Source organism: Dicentrarchus labrax, unplaced genomic scaffold (genome assembly GCF_905237075.1).
Source record: "Dicentrarchus labrax unplaced genomic scaffold, dlabrax2021, whole genome shotgun sequence".
In the NCBI taxonomy this organism is placed as follows: domain Eukaryota; kingdom Metazoa; phylum Chordata; class Actinopteri; family Moronidae; genus Dicentrarchus; species Dicentrarchus labrax.
This window is the reverse complement of record NW_026136712.1, coordinates 7205434-7229096: the sequence shown is the minus strand read 5'-3', so window position 1 is coordinate 7229096 and position 23663 is coordinate 7205434. Positions and strand designations below refer to the sequence as shown.

The 23663-nt window shown below is 41.6% G+C and overlaps 1 protein-coding gene across 3 annotated transcripts in view; it reads left to right on the top strand.

Moving 5' to 3' along the window:
* Positions 1-350: 350 nt before the first annotated feature.
* The window catches only part of mapk8b (mitogen-activated protein kinase 8b), a 30720-nt gene continuing 7407 nt past the window's right edge, over positions 351-23663 (top strand). For 2 of the 3 annotated variants that reach the window (XM_051417450.1, XM_051417448.1), the window contains exons 1-9: positions 351-667; positions 7535-7715; positions 10131-10260; positions 10695-10753; positions 12151-12289; positions 16230-16395; positions 18698-18769; positions 20667-20849; positions 22430-22554. In XM_051417450.1, coding sequence (XP_051273410.1) covers positions 7594-7715; positions 10131-10260; positions 10695-10753; positions 12151-12289; positions 16230-16395; positions 18698-18769; positions 20667-20849; positions 22430-22554 — 996 coding nt within the window. In that variant the 5' untranslated portion in view covers positions 351-667; positions 7535-7593. Of the gene's footprint in view, positions 668-7534; positions 7716-10130; positions 10261-10694; positions 10754-12150; positions 12290-16229; positions 16396-17614; positions 17687-18697; positions 18770-20666; positions 20850-22429; positions 22555-23663 lie in introns of all 3 variants that reach the window. The other variant, XM_051417449.1, reaches the window with a different exon arrangement.

Genomic DNA, 23663 nt, shown 5'->3' with positions numbered 1-23663 from the left:
TCTGATTTTTCACTTATATTTCTATTTTGTATTCTATTTTTCTAAGTTGTTGGCAACATGAGCCAATAACTTATAAAAATCAATATAAAAATGTGAAAATGTGTTAGGTAGTGCCTAAATAGAAACAAATAAGCTACACCTTTAATGCTACCCCAGTTGCAAAAATGGTTTATAAAACGTTTATGTATGGTAATTATGTGTGTATTGTATATATACATCAGAATTTTTTGAAAATACACCTATATGTATACTTTCCTGTTGTGTGCAGCGTCATTTCGAAACGTTGCGAAACCGTCGCTTCCGCTTTCCCGGAGCGGCTGCCGGGAACGCGCAGGCGGTCTTGAACGTGCCCCCGGTCCTCATTGTGCAGCCGAGGAAACATCGCAAGGTTTCGACGACGTTGGTATGAAATGGCAGAAAGTGCTTGTGTCGCGGAAGCACAAAGATTAGGTTGCGTTGAGGCTACACATGTCTTCTGCAATGATCCTGGCCTGCTAGTGTGAGGGAAACGGGAGCGTATCCGAAGGGAAAAAGGGATTAAAGAGCTGTTTTACTCTGAAAAAAAAAAAAAAAAACAACAAAAAAAAAAAACCGTCCGGGGTTGTGTCTCTCCAGCAGGCAGCAAACGGCGACTGCGGGTCGACACTGTTGGAGTTAACCGGAGAGGGTGAGCTCGACATATGGGGTTTTTTTTCTACCTATGAGAAATGTATGACTTGTTATTGTGAACCATTGGCGGTGGGCAGACTAATGCTGGGACCCACACGTTACTGTAAATAGGTGTTACTACCATATACACAGTGAGCACCACAGCAGGCAGGACAGGTCTGGCCTAACTGGTAACAGGCAACCAGACTGAGTGGCTACACTGGGAAGCACACTACTGTAACCTATCCCTGTCAGTGCTACACACACATTAGCACTGCTCACACTGTACACTGTGAACCGGGTGGTGTCGCCAGTCATAGAACAAGTGAAAGGTTGGAGTAGAAAACGCTGTGACCTCCAGTCTGTGGTCACCTGAACACGCTAACGTCTTCCATGTAAACAGAAATGACTTGACGCCGTTGAATACACCCTGTTTTAGCTAACATCAGGTCGCTGATATTCGCCGCTGTGATATGATCTCATGCATATTTCTGTTAGGCAAACTAAATTCCTGCACTGTAAGCTGAGCATAGGTGGGTTTACACTGGGTATTATACTGTAGCAGCTTGTCTGTGCATTCAACAACAACACGGAGCAGATGGGATATCAATATTTGGCTATATGCAAGGCTGCAGTCTGGCTGGTTATGTGTTTTTATGTGATTTAGGTGATGTGTAAGTGGGCTTAAATGTAAAAGGTGAATGTGAATATTATTCCCTGGCAAGTTGCATAATGTTGCAGTTTGGTTTATCTTTGTTAGAGCAGTTAAATGGACATTCATCAGCTTCTATCTTTACAAGAAAGTAAAGATAGCTTATCAGGCCAGTGCATCAAATGTGAAGTTTTCTAATCTGTGAAATTATCAGTGATATTAATGTTCTGCTTTACTAGAAGTGTCTGATCAAAGGTGCGTTAGGGCTTGTGCGTGCATCCCTGCTTATGCTGTCTGTCTAACCTGTTCCTGAAGTCATGTTTGGGGTGATGTAGCTCCCAAAACTGCATTGCACATTGCTAGCGAGGTTTTCGAGACAACCTGCCAAGAGAACAGCAGTGGTCGGCCAAAAGCACCAAGACATCTGATTCCTGCACCAAAAGTGAAATGTAGCCTGCAGAGGTTAGATTATGAGTCCTGGCTAACACACAATAAGCTTGCATTCATATCTGGAGGAGCCATTGGTTGTGAATATTAGATCATTTAAATGTTCTCAGTGGTTTAGACACAGTGCTAACACAATCATGGTTGCTGCTCAAACTGAATGGACAGCATCCAAACTCAACTGACGGGGCAGTTTATAGGACACGCAGGTGAATACCATAGTTTTCTTTGTTAGGTGGAATGCTGCTTCTTCTGCCGTAACCTTGCGGCCAGGACCGGCTGCGTCACAAGTGAAACGACAGCGTGCCACAGTTCAAACAGTCACGGTTGAAGGCAAAGACAGTTTCCTTGAGAAAGCATCACCACTGTCTCGTGTCTCTGCACACATTTGTTCATATTCTTTTCTGCAAGATGTTACATTTCATTTGTGGTTTCTTTCACCTACAGTAGCTGTTCAAAGAAGAGTTTTACAGTTTACAGTTGATTATTTATAGGCTATTACAGTATGTATGATGATTTTCTTAAAGTGTACTGCTGGGCAATATGTTAGTTTTATCCTGATGTTTTTTTTTCATATCAGTCCATCATTTTCATACATATCACAGTATAAGTTCAGTCACTGTACCTATTGAGCTTAAATATTGCCTTAAAGCTCCAGTGGGTAACATTAAGGAGGCTCTATTGGCAGAAATTGAATACAATATTCCTAGATGTGTTTTCATTAGTATATGATCACCTGAAAATAAGAATAGTTGTGTTTTTGTTACCTGTAGAAAGAGCCGTTTTTATCTACAGAGGGAGCACAGGCCGCCATGTTGAACTGCCATGTTTTCTACAGTAGCCCACCTTTTTGTGACTTTCACGGCCACCGTAGCTTCTCCTACATGCTTGGAACGGGAGGGTGAGGCGAGGGTGTTGTAATCTGCCATCTAACTACACTGCTAGATGCCGCTGAATCCCACACACTGGGTCTTTCCATTTAAAATTCCCTCGTAGTAGATTCAGAACCTGAAAAGTGAGAAAGATGTTTTATATACAAATTGAATCAATAAATTAAATAATAGATAACACCATGTATAACATTCACAGCTGGTGTCGGTTATGTGCTTCAGTTAAATTTCGTGTTTGCGCATTGGCACCATTCCAACTGAAAGGCAACGGGTGGGGGTGTTTCTCTGAGAGCGCGCTCCAGAGGATGGGTGTATCTGCTGGAGTTTGAGACTGTGTGCTTTAACTCTGCATGGTTTATTGGATGATGTTGATTAAGGTGATAAAATTAGATTGCGGTATGTGTCGTCTTTGTCGGCATGGATTTTTGGCTTAGACAGGAAGAGTGTAACAGTTGCATCACTCGTGTGTCTGCTGTCGGACTTTAAGGAGCCTAACCCCGTTCGGGACTGTCTCATCCACCGCGTGGCCAAATGGGGCTTTAAGTCGCCAAAGTATTACCCCGCCACAAATGTGTTCGTACCTTGTGTAGCTTTGTTTCTGTGAAGGAATTGCTCCTTACTACATTGTCAAATGCACTACAGGTCTCTAGTGGCAACACAGGATAAACAGCGGATTTCTTGTTTTCTTCCTTCTGCGTTTTACTAACATTGATATTTTTTTGTAAGACGTTGGCAGTTTGTTAGATGACTGAAAATATTACATTTCATGATTAAGACATTAGCTAAGGTTGGATTATACAAAGTATACAAAGTTTAAATACCAGCAAACCATCCCTCCAGACAATCAGAGAGAAATGTGGCGCTTTCGCTTTTTTCTGGTACCAATGTTTGGCACAGAATGTGCCCGTATGAGCTGTTATCAGCAGCCCTTACTTTGGCTGAATGTGAGCAGCTCAGAGATAAAATCCAACTCTCCCAAATTACTGGCGGGCTCAATCTTGGTCGCCTAGATAACTCCAACCATGTTGATATTTGCAAGAATCTGAGCGGTAAAGGGAACAAGAACAGACCTGCAACAGCCAATGAGAGACAGATCAATTCCCAGGTGAGACGTGTGATGGACAGCTTCGAGGGAGAGACCAGGGCAAATCTGGACAGGACTTGCCGAGGCGAACGCGTGTTCACCTGTACAAAGGCCATATCTGACACTTTTTGACACAGTTATCTGTTGTTTGCTGTCCGACTGTCAGAGACATTATTTCCTGGCAATAACTGTGGCTGCTGTGTTGGGTGGGAAATCTCTAATAAAGCTGCAACTTTGATGTGCATATACGTTTAGATTATAGAATCATTATCAGATCAGATCATTATCAATAGATCTGAATGAGTGTTGACCCATAAAGGTTGACGTTGACGTCATGTGGTCAGGTTAATGTAGTCGTAGACCTGTCTTTTGTTTTGTTGTATCCATTTATAAAACAGAACCCACTTGATCATTTATCTGTGTGCAACCCTGACTGTATAGCATTGTGTAATTTGGGGGGGGGGGTCACACATTTAGAATCCTCCACTTCCTAACAGTTGAATCGGGTTGACAGCCTGACACACACTGTCATATCGTTCAGCCCCATTTTCACATGCAGCCACAGATCCTCCAGTCTCGCAGTAACCCTGATGTGTGCTGTTCTGTCTTCAAATGGGAGAGAAAATCATGGAGCCTAACATCAGCTTAGACGCATTCTGCAACGATTTAATAGGCCTACCTGCCGCTGGTAGAACATGGCAGGAGCACACACGCTCTCTCTCTAATGTGTCCTATATTTGCTTTACTGAATGACATTTTCTGAAAAGCATGTTAGAACTGGCTTATATGTTATTTCTGGTCCCTTTGCAGCCAGATGCTTCTGGCAAATGAGGATGACATTTTTTTACTGCTGGCTTGATCAACAAAAAAAGGGTTGAAATCATGTCCTGTGAGGTGTGGGTACGTATAAAGCAGGAAGAGTTAATTAGAGCACCATAACTTTGTTATGTAAGAGCAAGCTGAATGATATTAGAATATAGGAACATGAGAACATTATATAACAAGGTTGTTATAGCAATCATAATGTGCAAATAATTCTTGTGTCTTTGCTATAGTTAAGAAGTTATGACATGTTTGGTCTAAATTATGCCTAAAAAGATCCATTGTTGCACTCCGCATTCAGCACATTAAAGTGAACTTCCTAGAGCTGCACATTTAATCGCAATGTTATTTAAATTGTAGTAGAATCATTTTTTGATAAAGGTAAAATGAAAATGAAACAGCATTATAATGAAATACTGTAGTGCTACACAGATGCCCTGGCCTACAAATGCTGTTCTCCAGATTTAAGAAAGCATGTATGTTTGATACATGTTAAACCAGTCAGTTTACTACAGTGACGTGGCACGGTTCCACCCATGCTGTTGTGCTAGTGTAATGTTTGTTATGTAGTGGTTAGGTTGGTGAAACCTGGTTAAATGGAGTGCAGGTGACATATGAGGTGGCTAGGTGGGAATATTCTTATAGCTCGTCTTGGCAAAGACACAACAGAACCCGTTCTGCTCGGATTCAGCCATGATGAGCTATGTCAAATATGTCTTCATTAGTCTGTACTACCTCAGATGCTGGGTGGTATTCTGTTCACACACACTGATCCGTTCAGATCTGCATAAGACGAGTGGTTGGGTTAAGGATGAAGTTGGGAGCAGCAGGTTAAGGTGAATCTCATAGTGCCATATGACAACGGCTGTCATCATCACAAGACAGATCCGAGTGAATGAATGTGTTTGTTTAAGAAGCTTTTGATTTTACTGACTGTGTCATACACTGTGTGTTTGCTGGAGTCGAGCCTTTTTGCCACTATGTCTCTTGCTTTAAGATGAGTTCAGACTCTTCTGTGAGCCTTCTATTCATCCCTGTACCTCTGCAGAGTGTGGCTCAGCTGCAGACGGTAGAGAGAAGATGATGTTATGATCAGAGTCAGGGAGAACAAGGCAAGGAGGAGAGGAGAGGAGACAGAGATGAGGAGAAGCAGAAAGGATTAAACAAGCAGGACAGAGGAGGAGACACAGAGGGAAGACGAGCTCGGTCTTCAATGTAAAGATTACTTTGGTGGCGTATTGATCCTGATTTCAGCCACTTTGGGAACTTGATTTGACTTCCTGACTATCTACAAAAACTTCTAAGATATGTCTTCTCATTAATTTGTGTATCTCCAGTGTTTCCTCTTGGATTTTTTTTAGCAGTGGGGGCAGGCCTGTCTGAACAACCCCCATCTGCTAATTGATCTTTAAATAGGGTTTGAATTGCCTTGGTCCTGACTTGGTTTCTGCTGTCTTCTGGTCTGAACCCGACTGAACCACATCTCCGATTTTGGGCTGTATTTAACTCAGGTGGTCTCGACTGCCGCCCTGCCAATAGAAAAGAAAGCACAGTGGAAGAAAAGAGAGTAGGTTTGAAGAACCGTGTACCCAAGAATAGGAAGAGGAGAGCAAGGAGAAAGAAAGGAAGGTGGGGGGTGGTGTCAGTAGTCTGAGAAATCCAGAGGTCAGGTCGTGGTCCGTGAAACGTACAGCTATCATCACAACGCCGACCTCCTCAGCTCGATGCTCCAAATTCCACTAATGATTCGTCGTCTTCAGAGCCAGCATGAAACCCAGCTTCCTGCTTCCTCTCCGTCTCTCTCTGCATGGCTCGTCACTCCATCGCCCAGACCTTTTGACGTTTTATATAGGAGTCATTATAATTGATGAACCTCACTTGAGGATTGGAAGCATGGCTGCTTTGAGCTTCTCATATCAAAGAATTATTTTCACTGTTGAATCAAGGTTTTTTTTTTTTTCTTAGGCTGACGGGGCAGTAAGATAAGATTTATACCGCCCCACTGCACACACGAACATATCTGCACGTCAGTGGGGTCGATCACTGCTGGTGACTCAACAGTTATTTAAAGAATAAATAAAACTTTACACAAGGTCCCCACATAATCCCAACCCTAGTAGTGCTTAATTAAATTAACAGAGTGTAGTGGTGAGGCAATAGGCTGTTTCTGAGCCAGGCGGCCTGCAGCGTTGGGTTTTCTGATGGGGCAGATCTACAGTAAGAGCAATTCATTAGCACTTCCTCAAAGTCTCATTGGCTGTTGGCCTAAACAGTGGCTTTGATGCTGGTACCTGGTGGTTTGCCCACCATGTTAAATGGTTCCACCCAAAGTACCTGGAACCTTTCTTCCCAGCCTCTGTGTTTCCATCGCATTCTTAGGACCCGCAAAGATTTGGCAAATTAGTTCACTGACTTGTGAAAAAGTAACGTCTTTGTGCTCAACTATACAAAAACGTTGAACAACAAGTGTCGTCGGTTCATTGGTTGTATGCCTTTTTTTCCCTTAACTCCATGTTGATGTGTCAATTAACGTCACAATTAACAAAAAACAAACTGGTTTGCGGCTGGTTTTAAAAATGGTGGCTGAAATAAAGTAATACGTAATAAAGTACTACCCCCCTGATCAGGGACTTTTTTGGAGGTAAAATTATGTCCCCTAATTTAGACCGTGGTCCCTGCGGTGGAAACAAAGAGTTCCTCCAAAGGTTCCTAGTCCCAGAGGGAAAGTTCCTGCGGTGTAGACACTGCTAAATATTGGGTTCGACACTGAACATTTGTTCCAAAATTCAATGATTCATTTGAAAAAAGTTACCTTATATAATCATCTTATATAATGCTTGATGAAATAAACAATGAAAGATATTATCCTACATTGACAAGTAGTGGTTCAGTGTGAATGTTTTGGCTGCTGGAAGGAAGAACGTGTGAAATCAAAGGTTGAAAACGGATGGGGGGAAAAAAATGACAAGCTTTCTTTCTCTTTACGCACTGCAGGTCTTGAAAGGAGAGCTCCACTTGGATGCCCAGTCACAGCGTTTGTCCAAGGCTTCACCATGAACCGGAACAAGCGTGAAAAGGAGTACTACAGTATAGATGTGGGCGATTCAACTTTTATGGTTTTAAAGCGCTACCAGAACCTCAGACCCATCGGATCCGGAGCACAGGGAATCGTCTGGTGAGTCAGAGGAAAATAAAAAATGGAATATTTCAAAAATGTAAAAAATTTGACAAGATAAACTCAACTGAAGGTCCATTCGATCAGCCTTTTGTGAAGTTTTCAACTGTAGCTCATGGTCTTTGTGTGTGGATGGTGTTTGCTTATCACTTCGACGTACTTATGTGTGTCACACAAACCAGTGTTTTTACATTGTTTTCATGATAGGTCATAGTCACACTATTTAAAGAAAAATTTACATATAACAAATATTACTCATGTTTCATCTTTAATCAATGAATTGCCCTTTTCACATCTTATTTTTTTTAAGTTTGAATGCTCAAAACATGATTAGAAATGAGTGATCAGTGATAAATGAAATGGGTAATTCCACATCCTTATGTACAGCAGTGTGTTCTGAGCCTTGTGGATCATGTGTCTGAAGTGTTCATCAATTTCTCAGTCAGAAACTGCAGAATTGAACTTTGGCGCTCAGCTTTTGCCAGCTGTCGGCTCAGATGTTGTAACATCAGCATAAGTTGCATACACAGAAACTGACTCATAACCGTAGTGTTTGTTGACAGTACAGTATGGTTTTTTGTTCCCTGAGGATTTCTGTAGACACGAGAGGATTAGAGGGAGGGTGAGTGCTGAAATACGTTTGAATCCGAAACCCAGCATCACTCAGGTCCATGTCGTGGTTAGTTCCCGTAAAAACGATACTCTATCATATCAACAGTTTGTGCCAGGATGGCCTTGTTTACATATCCATCATTCCAGTGGTTGATGGATTGGACCATCACATTTTTAATCAATGGCCAAAAGGTGGAGTCCAAAGTAATCCAGTTCCAGTTCTTGTAACACAAGCTAAGCATGATGAACTCATCTAAGTTCTTTGCTGTCATTAATCTTCTGTGGTCCTCATACCAGGTAGGAAAGGCAAGAAACTGATGCGCATGGGCATCAGTCAAGGCTTCATTTTGTTATGTGAGGAATTGCTGGTGCTATTGCTCAAATATCAACAGCTGTCGTGCTTCTCTTACACTGGCTTTACCTCTGAGGGATCCGCAAGATTTTTGTAAAATCCTTTTTAACCCCAAATTAGTCTGAGTTTCATCACATCAGAGAGCTGTCTGTCCAGACGTCTGTTGTAACAGTGTTTTTAAACAGGAGCATGTGCTGAGTGACCAACTCTAGTTTGTCCATTTAGGTGAATGAGGCGGACGAAATATTATAAACACCCTTATAATTGAGTCCAATACAACAACACCATAAAGTACAGCCTCAGAACGTGCCATGGAATTGAGTCAACAGACAACAAACTTAAAGCTACTATAACCCATATATTTATATGAACAATTGCCCAAATGTTGCATGTATGTGAGAGAGGTCACTTTTACTGATGAACCATCTACGGCTCATAACTAAAATGTTTTTTACAGTTATAATGCTCTACCTGCTCAGCACCCAACAACAGACAGACTGTTGAACATAGTGGAGTATTGAGCAGCTAAAGAGCCACATATTAAACATATAAAGCACTAACTATAGGCCGATGGTGACTCTGACCAACAGACCTGAGACCAAATGCAAAGAAACACACATACTTTAAATAACCACACACAGTAGTTTTCTAGCTAATGATAACTTCCTATTCAGAACCATGGACATGTTGTCAGCTTAAATAACTAACTGTAGCACGTTGAACAGATTAAAAACCTGCAAGTCTCAAGCTGTATTAGTTCCTCAATGATGTGGTGCTTATTCTCCAATACGGCTGCAGAAAAACAACTACCTGTCCTTAACTTGTAAGCATACGTTTGTTTACATTGGTTAACATTTTTGGATATAACTCTAAATATACTTTTTCTCCCTTTCAACAAGGAAAATATGAAAAATGCATTTTAACATCATTTTTACATGATTTTAGATTGCAAACTGTTAACAAATTCAGTTGGACTGTAAGTAGTACCCTAAAAAGTATTTTTTGGGGTCTTTTTATTGCCTTTATTTGATAGGTCAGCTGAAGACAGACAGGAAAGGGGGGCAGAGAGAGAGGGGGGATGACACGCAGCAAAGGGCCACAGGTCAGATTCGAACCCTGGGCCGCTGCAGCAAGGACTCAGCCTCGGTACATGGGTCGCCAGCTCTACCTAAAAATTCACCATTTTAAAGCCCTTGCATGTAGGAATGAAACATTTCTGACTTTGTGAACTCTTAGTGCAAGAATAAAAAAGACACTGTGGTGCCGCCTCTTTGACTGAATTGGCCCAAACATGTTCGATGAGAGTACAACTTGTGATTTCATCTTCAACATTGCAAACACCCACTGGAAGAGAGTGCAAAGGTTTAAAATATCAGTACCCTCAGGCTTCTTGACTCATACTATTGTTGTATATAGTGTGTATATATACGTTTTTGCTTTCACTACCACAGTTCAGCGTATGACCACAACTTGGAGAGGAACGTCGCCATCAAGAAGCTGAGCCGGCCCTTTCAGAATCAAACTCACGCAAAACGCGCCTACAGAGAACTGGTGCTCATGAAATGTGTCAACCACAAGAACGTAAGAGCTTTCTGTTTTCTTAGCGTGTTTGTTATGTTTCTGTAGATCATATTTTACCATCAGGGACGGTAGATTTTGAGCTGTGACACACTTAGTGTCTTTCTGTGTGCTTCCTGTGGATACAGGTTTACGCCCGTGTTTAAACAAAAAGGTTGTTTCAGAGTTGAAATCAGTGAAGAAGTAACAAGCATGTGGGAGCAGTGAGTTCTCAGTAGACACAATGTTTAGTCTCTAAATTGGCTTGAACATCATTCTTGCCCTTGCACCTCCACTGTAATTGTGCTGCATCAGGCTGTATTGCAAATGATGAAATATTGATGTGGTTCAGAATAATGTAAAGTAATAACTTGTGACATTTTCATAGAAATAACCCAACGCTTAATTTCCCCTCCGGACTCGCAGAGTAATAACTGTGTGTTTTTATTTTTCGGCAGATTATCGGCCTATTAAATGTATTCACACCACAGAAGACACTGGAAGAATTCCAAGATGTGTGAGTAATACGGAGCCGAATAACATCTGCTCACTGTGTGTTTGTCAGATCAATATAGGGATGTAGCATGCTGGGGGCTTGGATTATCTTTTCTTATTTTAAAGGGGCTTGTGGTTAGTGTGTTATCCTGTGTCATTACAAGTACATAGTACGAGGAGATGTATTTCAAGGAATACCTATCATGATGATGCCTGTAATGTAAGTGGACATGTTTAATGTTTAAGACACTAGCTTCAGTCAGTGGATTATCAGGTGGAAGTGTTTCATCTGAAAATAACTATGAACACTGACTAAAGTCATAGTGAGATTCAAATTTGACATCATGGGTCAGGTAAAACACACATGTCTTCAGCATACAAACTACCAAATCACTCCCTGGTGGTTCTGCTCCGGCTTTTATAAATTCTGCGTTTGGGTGGACTCTGGCTTTTAATAGGATCAACACTGGGGCATATTCGGCAGGATGTGTTTCGAAGCCGACAAGACGCCCATGCGAGTGGAAACTGGCTGTGGAATCGCAGGGAGTGGAATACTAGACTGAGATGTGGGGGAAGTGATGGTTTCGCAGAGTACGACGGGAACAAACATGATTAATGCCATCCTCTAGAAGCTCTGTGTGTGTGTGTGTGTGTGTGTGTGTGTGTGTGTGTGTGTGTGTCTGCAGTGCTGTGTCTGCCTGATTGGAGCTAAAAAGGAAACTGGACAAATCATAGCCAGAGGGTTGCGGGGCGAACACACAGTTAGAGGATGGAGGATGAACACTCCATTTGCCTGTTTGTGTACCTGAATGCATACTTGTATTACAGTGCATTAAAACATTTCTAAAAAATATGGATTTCAGTGTAAACAAATGTCAACCTTGCACAAAAACATTCAGTGACAATGAATTATACCTATTTTCAGTTTTAGTATACATTGTATTAAAACATGGAGTGTAAAAAAAATATCACCCAGTCCTACTTTTAAAATGACTTTTAAAGCTGCCTGCTCTGTCACCAAGATGTTTCTTTTTGGTATAAAAATCTGTCAGAACATCCGTACTCCATGTAGGAGGATTGTAGGGACTGATGATGTAACAGCTGCCAGATAGCATAACATCATCACTATTTTGTGAAGTAGAACCCTTACTGTCACTCCCTAAATGCCACGGAAAGCAAGTGCTGCGTGGGTGAGGAAATGGGAGCTCAAGATGTAGTTTTACATTTATTGTTACTTGTAGTTAATAGCTTGATGATATAGGTCATAGTTTTCTTTCTTGAGTAACCAAGAAAGTTAAGCCAACCCACAGCAACATGTGGGCAGGTTCATGTAAAGTACCAACTTATGAAAACTCTGTATGTCCGCCTGTCTGCGTGCGTCCCTGCGTGATCATTTTCCCCTCTGTGGTTTCCCTGCAGGTATCTAGTGATGGAGCTGATGGATGCCAACCTCTGCCAGGTGATTCAGATGGAGCTGGACCATGAGAGACTCTCCTACCTGCTCTACCAGATGCTGTGTGGAATCAAACACCTGCACTCTGCTGGCATCATACACAGGGTGAGGCCGACATACCCGCAAAACAGTTTGCATCAGCTCAAGATAAAAAGGCACACATTGTAAATTGTAGTCACACATGAACAAAGTGAAATAGAGCTGTAAATTAACATTTTATGACTCAGCAGCCCCGCATCTCTCAGCATCAGAAGTTCAGAGGAATCAGCAATGACAAGGCTGCCAACATTGATTATGTTAATGAGATTCAGCAAAATGTTCTAACGTGGTTGGCAGCCATTAGCCAGAAAAATATGGCATTGAAAAACCTGTGTAAGCCAAGTGAGCAGCAGCAAACGGATCATGTATAATGTTTCCAGCTTTTAAAAGTTTGAAGTTTGGAGTACAGAATAGTACAACATTTTGGGAAATACACTTACTTGCTGAGAGTAAGAGGAGAAAATTGCGCGGTGGTCCAAAACCCTATAATCTGTCATTTTTTTGTACAACACAAGTACTGAGCGGTAGGTCTTGGGCGAACAGATTGTATAGGTATCTCCGAGTGCACAAATGTGACTCTATTTGTCGTAATTCTACTTTTAGAATCTACTTTTTTAACTCTGTAAATGGTTATATCTTGAAATGTGATACAGCAGCGTTTGCTTTGTAATGCATTTTAAGAATAAAATGGAAAGGAGGCTGTGATGCACAGGGTTAACGAGCTCCGGTAATCTGATGTCTCCCTCATGAACAGGCAGGATGCCGAGTTAGAACCGGACAGTGTGATGTGTGTAAAAGTGTATGTGTGGTTGTTTGTAGCAGCCTGGTGTCATTTTCAGGTGATTTAATGAAGGTAAACATAGTTGAAGGTCGGGCATAATGATGCTGCGCTCTTCTCCAATCAGAGGCTGCAAATTCATCAACATATCTGTCCTGCTACCTTTAGATGGCTGCTGGGACTTAATGGACTGAAGGAGAAGCTTTTCATACAGTATGAAGCAGCTGTAAGAGCCACTCATAGCCATTGATAGTAGAAGGCAGACTGGTTTATTGACATTCCTCCCACATTAAATGCTAACTAGCTAACTAGCTGGAGCTTGTCCTTAGATCTGTTTATTGAGGCTTTAAACATTATTCCGTTATTGCTGCGCACTGTCCGAGATTTGTGGCAAAGTGGCTGCAGATGAGATGTCTATCCACGGCACATCTAAGACACACCAAAATACCAACAGCTCTCTTCCTGCTGACTCATTTTTGCACCTCTCCTCTCACCTGTGCACCCCGAGCACCAGAATACCAAGGGCAGAGCCAGTTTCAAGGTCAGGAAAAGTGCTGCCTGCTCTTGCTGTTGATCTGCCACAAAATATGGCCCATAACATATTAATTGGTGAGCTTTAGAGGTGCTGGTTGCTGGTTGGTTACTCTCAAGACAGGACACCCCCTCCCCCACTTAGTGTCGTCTGCATACTAAACCAAGCTAACCGGCTGCTGGTGGTAGCTTCATATTTACAGTATAGACATGAGTGTAGGATCAGTCTACCTCTCAGAATGATGGAGAACTATTCCTTTCAAATTCGGGAGTTGGCAGACTCTCATTTCATTTCCATTCACTGACACTTTATGTATGAAATTGCCAGATAACACAGCCGAACATAAACAGGGCATTATGCAGCATAGATGATGTACAGGTTGCGGTAAACGCACACATACACACTCAGGTGCTTGTTCACGTTGAAACAACAGACACAGGATATAGCAGCGGTATACAAAGGATCCCTCATGTATCCGCACACACACACAGAGAGTGACGGCACTCTGTCAATCACCCTCAGTGAAAGACGCAGCAGTAGATGAGCGGAGCCCCTCTTGCTCTGCCAGCCAGAACTAATTGAGCCACAGGCGGAGCTAACCAGCCCCGCTCGCATCAGCACGTCTCGGCACGCAAAGCTTTCATAAGGTGAACAGATGCAATATGAGTCATGGATCGCCAAAGATTCTCTTGTTCTCGTGGGCTCTGTCTCTGTGATGAGAGCTCTCTAGTCCTTTTTAAGATGCTCAGAGCCGCTGAGCACTCTCTCTACAATACACTGTCCTACCTCTCAGGGCAGTTGAGCACAATGAATTGTGCTTTAGCCCTACAGTCCAATGGCCCCATTGTTAAGAAGCAGTGATAGTGATTATGATCATGAAGATTTGTTACCTGCAATGCATTTAAGATGTTGATGTTAGTTAATTAGTGTTGTCTTGTTGACTAGTGAGCAGCACCCTTGATGGCAGTAGAAGTCTCCAAACTAGGAGGTGGTTATGACAGACGATGATGATTGGTATGAAATGACAGATGAAGTAAATGGACCTGTACTTGTATAGTGCCTTTCTGGTCTCCCGACCACTCAAAGCGCTTTTACACTACGTGAGACATTCACCCTTTCATACACATTCACACACTGATGCATGGCATCGGGAGCAATTTGGGGTTCGGTATCTTGCTCAAGGATACTTCGACATGTGGCACGACCCGCTCTGCCTCTGAGCCACAGCCACCCCAAGTAGTAGTAGCCAATTTTTTATGTAAATTACGCCGAATGCCAACTAGTCAACTTGTCAGGGCTGACAAATTAGTTTTTGGTACAAATTAATTGGCATATGGCCATCAGTAAATTGTAGCCAGAGGCGATGAGTCTTGTTTATGACATGTCACATCACTGGATGGAAAGTTGGGAGATAATAAGTTCTTGTGTACACAGCGATGTTTTCTGGCATGAAAACACTGTCAGGGAGCTTTGATCAGGTGCTTTTACAATGAGAGAAAAACCCTTCCATGGCAACAAGATCTAGCTATTCGCTTTGAGTGAAAATAAGCATGCTGTGGTTGTGACAACAACTGTGGACAAAGCAGGTGGAAATACCGCTTTTCTACCTTTTACACTAGCCGCGTCAACTCCCTTCTCAGAGGTTTGGGTCCACTGTGTACGTGTGTTTGTAGGAGCTCAGGTACACCCGCGGCAAACAGGCGAGGAGAAAGACAGAGAAACTAGCACGACCATAAATGAGAGCAAAAACGTGGTAGAGAACTCTTTTCTTTTTCTTTTCCGTTTCTGTAGTTTCTGTTTCAGCTGTGTTATCTGGTGTTTTCATATATTACTAAAGTGTCAATAAATGGAACTGAAATGAGATTCTGCCAACTCCCAAATTTGAAAGGAATAGTTCTCCATCTTTCAGAGAGTTAGATGAGAAGACTGATAATACCCATGTGTCTGTACGGTAAATATGAAGCTACCATCAGCAGCTGGTTAGCTTAGTATGGTATAAAGACAGCAGTAAGGGGGAGAAAAGCTTGCCTGGTTCTGTCTGAGGGTAACAGAACCTGCCAACCAGCACCTCTAAAGCTGTCTGACATATCATACAGGACAGACACACACGATCAGAACAAGCTTCTCCTCCATTTTATTGATTATCGTAAGGAGACGACTCCCCCATTTAACATATGATTAATTAAAGGAGCGACACAAGCCCTAATGTCAGTTTAGTTTGTCAGGAATAGCTTCAGAAAAGGGGGGAAAAAAGCTTTCTGCAGGTTAAACCATTTCAAAGGTCCGTGTGACAGTTATAGCTCAATTTTCTTCCTGTAGGTGTCAGCTGATTGGCATAAAGAACATAATGCTGTAAAGGTCTGACATGAAAACATTGAAGTCGGAGAACAGTTAAAAAGGATAAAAAAAATTGGACCAAACAAAACAAACACAGTGCTCTCTGTGATGCATCATCTCTGTGGGTAATTGTTTTTCATACTACACGAGAATGAATGATGGTTTCTTCTAGAGGAAAACAAGTATCCAATCTGCACCACATCAACAACTTATTGGACATCCCCACCCAAAAGTGTTTTTCCTGTGTCAAACTCTTCCTTTTACCTTTCAGAGCAGAATACCAGCATACCATAGCACAGCGGTACCACCTCAGTCTAAGTCAAGCTCGTAACCCTCTCAGTGTTGTGTATTGTGGACAGGACCTGAAGCCCAGCAACATTGTGGTGAAGTCTGACTGCACACTGAAGATCCTGGACTTTGGCCTGGCCAGGACAGCAGCCACCGGCCTCCTCATGACGCCCTACGTGGTCACACGCTACTACCGCGCCCCTGAAGTCATCCTGGGCATGGGATACCAGGCCAATGGTGAGTGGAGGAAAAGCAGCTTCTAGACGGCGACCGGCCAATGAGGAGCTCTTAAGCTGCTGCCTGGCCTGCTGCATGGCCCAACCCCCCCCCCCGCCCCCTCCCCGGGATGTTTTTCGACAGCACCTCCCGCACACACACTCTCCCACACACACGCTCCCTGTTCCTGTAAAGGTCGCACTCAGGGGGGAAGTTGGCATGTTGGGCATTGGTGCTTTGTGGGAAACTTCCTGTCTGGGGACTCCAGTTCCCAGCAGTGCTTTAGCATGCGTTTGATGTTTTATTAAGAGGTTGCCTGTCCTGAGCTCCTTACAGCCTGGCTAAAAACGCCAGTATGAATACAGGCACTTGTGCATGCTTCAGCAGTTTCACTTGGTGCTCCTGCTTGGAACGTACCACAGTTTCTGCAAGACGGTCTTAAAGCAATAGTTCAACATTTTGGGAAATATGCTAATTTGCCATGTGTTGTATGGGAAGATTGATACGACTCTCATACCTGTCTGTTTGATATGAAGCTAGCGCCAGGAGATGCTTAGCTTAGCTTAGCATATAGATGGGTAGCAGGGAGAAACAGCTAGACCAACTCTGTTAAATATTATCAGATTATATCTCATTTGTTTAATTCGAGAATGTACAACATCTAAAGTGTAAAAAAGTTGAGGTTTTACAGGGGGTATTTGCTGGACTATTTCTTGGTGTGTGGCTCCAGGAAATATGATGGGTTAATTGGTGAGCTTTGGCGGTGCTGGTAGGCAGATCTTAATACAACTGGACAGAGCCAAGCTAGCTGTTTCCCTGTGTTTCCAGGCTATGCTAAGCTAAGCTACCTGTTTGGCTTCATATTTAGCATACAGACATGAGAGTGGTATCAGTCTATTACTCTGCTAGAAACAAGCACATTTCTCAAAATGTTAAAACATTGATAGATACGTGACTGGGGCTCCATTGGCCTAGCAGATAGTACTTTTATGTATAAAGTCAGATGCATAATGGCGAGAAAACAAATCTATATTACAAATCTATATATTTTGGGATATAAAATCTGTGCAAGCATCATGAGGTGGATACATAGCAATAATGCTCCCGTTAGAGCAGAATCTACTAATACTCCATCCTTAATCCTCTGGAACAAAAACTCTGACCCTAATTTTTTCCTGCTGACTTGTTGCATTTTTTTTGCTTATTCTCTTCTCCCTCCTTTTATGCTGCGCATATATAGTGGATATTTGGGCTGTGGGCTGCATTATGGCAGAAATGGTTCGCCACAAAATCCTTTTTCCAGGAAGGGATTGTATCCTTGAGCTGCTTGCAGCAGTGTCTGGCACTCCTTGTGAAACAAAACACAGCACACAAACGTCTTTTGTCTCTTCAAACCATTAGTTTCATCAAATGGATCGCACGGAGATCATATCCTGTGAGCACCTACAAAAATTCTATTTCTCTGATTTGCCTGACACCCTCCACTTGCAACCACCCACCTGCTCTTCCTACAGATTCACAAACTGACATGACTCCCTCCTCACTCACCTAAGCAGCAAAGCTGTTACTTCAAGCACGGCAGTCAGACGAAAAACCTGAAATAGAATTTAATGGTTTGCTCTTCCATAGCTCAGAATTAAACTGCAAAAAAAATCCCTCGTCCATCCTCACTCAGCTTCCCATGTGTTTTTGTAGACGCCGGAGCAGAAAAACATCCAGACAAAAAAGATGAATTGTTAGGTTTAGCTCCACAATATAATACTGAATAAATTGATGCTCCGCTACAGAAATATTTGTGAGACTCTGAATCTGCAATGTCGCACATGTGTGACAGAGAAAAGCTCCAAAATGATCATTTCTGGCCTCACAGATCAGAATATTCCAGTTGAACGCAAACAACATGAACTGTAGTGAGGATGCTGAGGGTGTTAACATGCATCTTTGCACAAAACATTTTCAGAAGACCTTGAAAGTCAGTGTCTCTCTTTTTCAAGCTTATAATTCACTATTCAGTGTTCCTGGAGCAGAAATGAGTCTATGATTAGTGACATTGCTGTTCTGTCAGAAATTTGCACCATATGTAGTTTGTGCTAGCCCAAAAACAAACAATAATCATTTCCCTTAACCCTGTGGGACGCTGACCCAGGTTTGCACTCAACTGCATGCAATTCATGTTTGTCATGTATCACACACATCACCTTGGCACCACATCGTGTTTTTTCCCTTTTGTTCTTTTGAGGGTTTTTTGTTGTTGTTGGGGTTGTTTTTCTGTTTGTTTTTCAGTCCTGCATGCTAATTTGGTGGTTGTCATTTCATTTTTCAGTTGATGTCTGGTCTGTTGGCTGCATCATGGCTGAAATGGTCCGGGGTAGTGTGTTGTTTCCAGGCACTGATCGTATCCTTAAGTTAAACCTCCATCCAAACCACCCAAAATGTCGTCCTGTCTCATCCTTTGTCTGACATCTTGTTCATATCTGCGCACACAGTGGGGGAAACCTGCAGAGCTACTGCGCCTCTTAAATGAGTGGTGACGTCATCGTATTCAGTGTTGCCATTCATTTCTTTCAGCGAAGAGGGATGACAGTTCCTCCTCCATAGCAGGTAAAGCACAGGTGTAATTAATAACGCTAATGGCTGACCCAGTGAGCAATACTAGTGCGCTAACGAGAACAATGCCAGAGTTAATTAAGTACACCTGTGGTTTTCCCGCTATGACAAGTAAAAACGGTCGGTTCAGTATTTTTTAACCTTGTCCTTGTACACGAGTGAACACAATGTGATAAACACTGTGCAGGTGCTTTATTTAGCAGTTGGAGCTGGTTTGCATGTTTTCTTGAAACCAGCGTTCTGCATAGAGGCTATATTTGGGTTTATTGTGAGTGTGAAGGTGTATCAGTATTTGGGAACATTTTTGGTGCCCTATTACTGATTTATATATTTACATTAAGAAGCTACATGAAGCTAATGGTTGTTTAAAACTGTAATATGCTAATGGTTGACTGTGGTTAGCTAAATTTAAATAATTTTAAATTGAAAATAGCTCTCAGTCGGATTATATCTTGTCTGATTGAAGCTAAGGAAGCAGAGACCAAATGATTTAGCTAATGGATATAGTCATAGTTAAATTCTATATTTAATTGTTAACCTGTATGTTACCATGTAATAATACTAATACTAATCAACTTGTCTTTGGAAGTAGGACTTATCTGACCTCTCCTAGCCTGATAATCAGAGTGAATCGCAATTTAGTTTCACTTCAGTATTGAGTCGGGTCCATGTATATATGTATATATGTATGAGGAGGGTTATTTTAACCTAACCTGCCACAGTAGCGTGTGACGCATCAGTCTCACTAATGTAATATTAAATTGAAAGTGAGGTAGCAATTGTTAGGAGCATTTAATGTTTTTCAGCCAGTTTGTGTCGGTCGACTCACTACAAATTATATAGCAGCGTTGATGTAAGCCTGGCTCTGGCACAAAAGATAATCCCTTCTTCAGAGCTATGATTTGCTCCATTGTTTGTCTGTTTTTTGGGAGGAATTGACTTGCGTTTGAATGAGTTTGGTCGATAATGTTAGTCAGAACCTTTTATATTCTTTGTGCCAGGATGGAAGTAAACCGTTTGGAATTTAGATTTTGTACACTTATTGATCTATAGTTTGTGCATTTGTCAAACTTATCTTTATCCAGGTTTTGGTATGACTGGCTAGACTTCCCCTCCTTGTTGTTCATTCAGTTTTAAGGATGAACAAAGATGTGAACAAGGTGTTTCTGTATGTGTCCTCCAGATAGCTCTATACATATTACATCTGTATGTATATGTGTGTTTGTTTTTGTCCTCAAGAAAAAGAGTTGCAAACATATTTCCAGCATCTGGACCACTTAAGGTGAGCGTCACCTGACTCACCTGACATGCAGTGTTTCCAAACTTCCAGATGTTTGAAATGAAATTATCTTTGCCACATAGTTCAAGGTGTATGTACCTGATTCAGTCCATCCTAAATGATTTAAATCTGTTATGACCTTTTCCTCAGAGGTAAACTACCAATATATGGTGTGCCTTTTTTCTACAACCCTCGTCCAGTAACAACATTTTCTTTTTCAGCACAATTGCAGTTACACAAGTATTTTAGGAACAAATCCAAAGCAGCACAATGCAGTACAAGACACTGAAACTCCAGATGGCTCTCAGTTCAAAATATTATCCAAAATGCTCCAGTCCGGCTCTGGAATGGCCGCTCCTTTTGTCCAAACCCAGCCTAGTGCTTTTCTTAATACTGTAACCTTAAGATATCGACCAGTGGAATAAGGTGATCGAACAGCTGGGCACGCCGTCTCAGGAGTTCCTGATGAAGCTCAACCAGTCGGTGAGGACCTACGTGGAGAACAGGCCACGGTATGCTGGCTACAGCTTCGAGAAGCTCTTCCCTGACGTCCTGTTTCCTGCAGACTCTGAACACAACAAACTGAAAGGTAAAGATGCTGTGGTCTCTCTTATACCCCCATCATGTGTAGCACTGGTGTGAGGTTGCAAATCTAGTGCAAAGAGTTAAAACCGTTTTGGTGTACAGTTCCTCTATTACAGGTGCAGCAATCGTCCAGCCTGAAGGGGAACCATTTTTAAAATTTAAATGGCTGATTTTAATCACAGGCCAGACATTGCAAGGAATAATGAGGCAATGATGAATTTTATGCCACAATGCTTCAGATTTATTGCTTGAAATTTGAACAAAAGACTTTTTAAAGCTGGTTCTTTTTTTGTAGTCTTTATCACGGGTGACTTTTTAAATGTCTATGATTGTAATTGAAGGATTATTTCTAATTAAATGTCCATGGTGGCTTGGAGAGTATGTGTCCAAGCACTTGCCAAGCAGAATTTTTCCCTCCATATAGCATCAGTTTTTGTTGCATTCTGTTTTTGCAGCCTTACAAACATTTGCTGACAGCAAAGCCCAAGTGGCAAATCACTTTTCAGTGGCTGCTTTAGATTAAGCACTTATTACGGAAGCTGACAGTTCAGGACCAAGTTGTTTACTGTGAAGGGGAATTTACCTCAAGCGCACTCATGTGTAAATGTAGAGAGGATGACAGGAACACTCACAGCTAGCGCTGTAGAGCTGTTGCAACATGTCGCGAGAAAAAAAGGAGCTCATCTTTTTCTGTCCTCATTAATTTACAGAAGCAGAAATATGTGACAACAGTGTAGTCCCCTGAAGAACTCCTGTTATACTGCAAGATTCCACAGAGCACTTTTAAATAAGCTCATGTTAATTTCCAGAAAACTGCATCTTCTGAATGACATCATCCTGTGACAGCATTCATTATTGCTCCTCCAGATATGTTTCCTGACATATAAAAATACTCTAGAATAAATATTTGTTTGTGATGTTTGTTTTTTAACCTAAAATCCTTAAAATGACATCTGCTCCTTGTCCCTCCATTTAAAAAAAAAATCAAAAATCTATGAGCATGTGCAGTGGGGGTTTCAAGTTTTCACAATAAACTAAGCTGTAGAGCTGCAACAATTAATTGAAAAACTAACTGTTTTGTGTAATTTTTTTAAAATAAAACATGTCCACATTTTCTGATTTCAGCTTATCACATGTGAATATTTTCTGGTTTCTTTTGTCCTCTGTGACAGTAAACTGAATATCTTCGGGTTGTGAACAAAACAAGAGATTTGAGAACATTTTGTAGACCTAAATAAATAATTGATTAATTGAGAATCTGATTGACAGATAAAGAAAATAATTGTTAGCTGCAGCCCTACTAAGTTACACGCCGGACCATGATTGGAAATATTCTTGAAGTCACAAAATCCTGCTGGTAAAAGCACTTAAAGTGAACGCAGAGAAACGTTAAAACATCCTTCTAGTGTCAAACTCTGCGCACGAGTAAAGCTCAAACATTATAGTAACAATAATCAAAACCTTTTTGAATGGAGGGGGAACTTAACACTTGGATGGTCCCTCCCCACATTGTCCTGCTCCAACACAACAAGTTGAATTATTGTTTTACTATTTATTTTCTAATTTTCTACAATTTCTTTTCAGCGAGCCAAGCCCGAGACCTACTATCTAAGATGCTGGTAATAGACGCGTCAAAGCGGATCTCAGTGGACGAGGCTCTCCAGCACCCTTACATCAACGTGTGGTACGACCCTACTGAAGTGGAGGCAGTAAGTACTCTATAATTAATTACATTCTAAAGCTAATTAATAGCTCTGTTTAATGCCCCTGAATACTTGGTTTTAAAATATTCTTCTATAATAAGCAACACTAACGCTTGAAAAATACAAAACATCCTTTTTTTGTTGGGCTGTGCTGTGGTAAAGGAGCATTCTCTTGAAAATTGGGTAAATTTAAGAAAAACACACAAATAATATTCACATGTATTCTATGATTTCTAAGCACATGCACACAAGTAAAATCAGTACAAAGATAATTGTGCACAGCTGCTAAATCTCCTTTTAAGATATTAAAAGAATCCACTTATTAGAAAGAAAACCTCCTGTCTCGGTAACAGGTCTACAAACTATAGAACTCAATCTCCCCTTCTCTCTGAAAATGTTTGTGCTCTGCATGTAAAAGTCTGTGTGTGGTGACACAACGTTACTCTCCTTGGAGACAGAATGACTCATCCAGTGCAAATTGATTTTGCCTGTGATCAGGCGAATTGGGAGATGAGGTGAGTTATTGCTTTCTCCCCTCTCCTCTGGAATGAAATCACTCTTCAGAACAGCACAGCCTTGAGGAGTGCAGATTTGTACACAGATTTTGCTCTGACACTTCATAAACGCATCAGATCTCTGTTTGACTGGCTCTGAGGTAGTTTATTCCAGCATTTGTGCTATAAATTAGATTTCAGAAGTTTGTGGTATTTTCTGGACGTTTGTGCGTGCCAAAGCAGAAAAAAACCTGCATTAAGTGGGTTTAATGTGAGGAAGGTTAAATGCAGCATTTTTCTATCTTGTGCTGTCAATTAGCTGAGTCTATAGGTTTTCAGTTTGAGCTGGGAGCTACTGCAGCTGAGTTTTACCCCCCTCTAGTTTGAGTTTTGCTCATCCTTCACCTGCTGTTGTAGTTGGAATGAAAACCTCAGGTCTGCTAGTTAGACAGACTAAATTGTCAGCCATATCAGTAAGTTTGTGAGACAGTAGGTTGGCCTAGTGGTTAGTGTCCTACAGCTTTAATCTCATGAGTTTGATCCCCATTAATGGTCCATAAACAAACAGTCTTACGACAACTAACCTTTGCTTGCTTGTAAAAGTATAGGTCAGTGTATAAC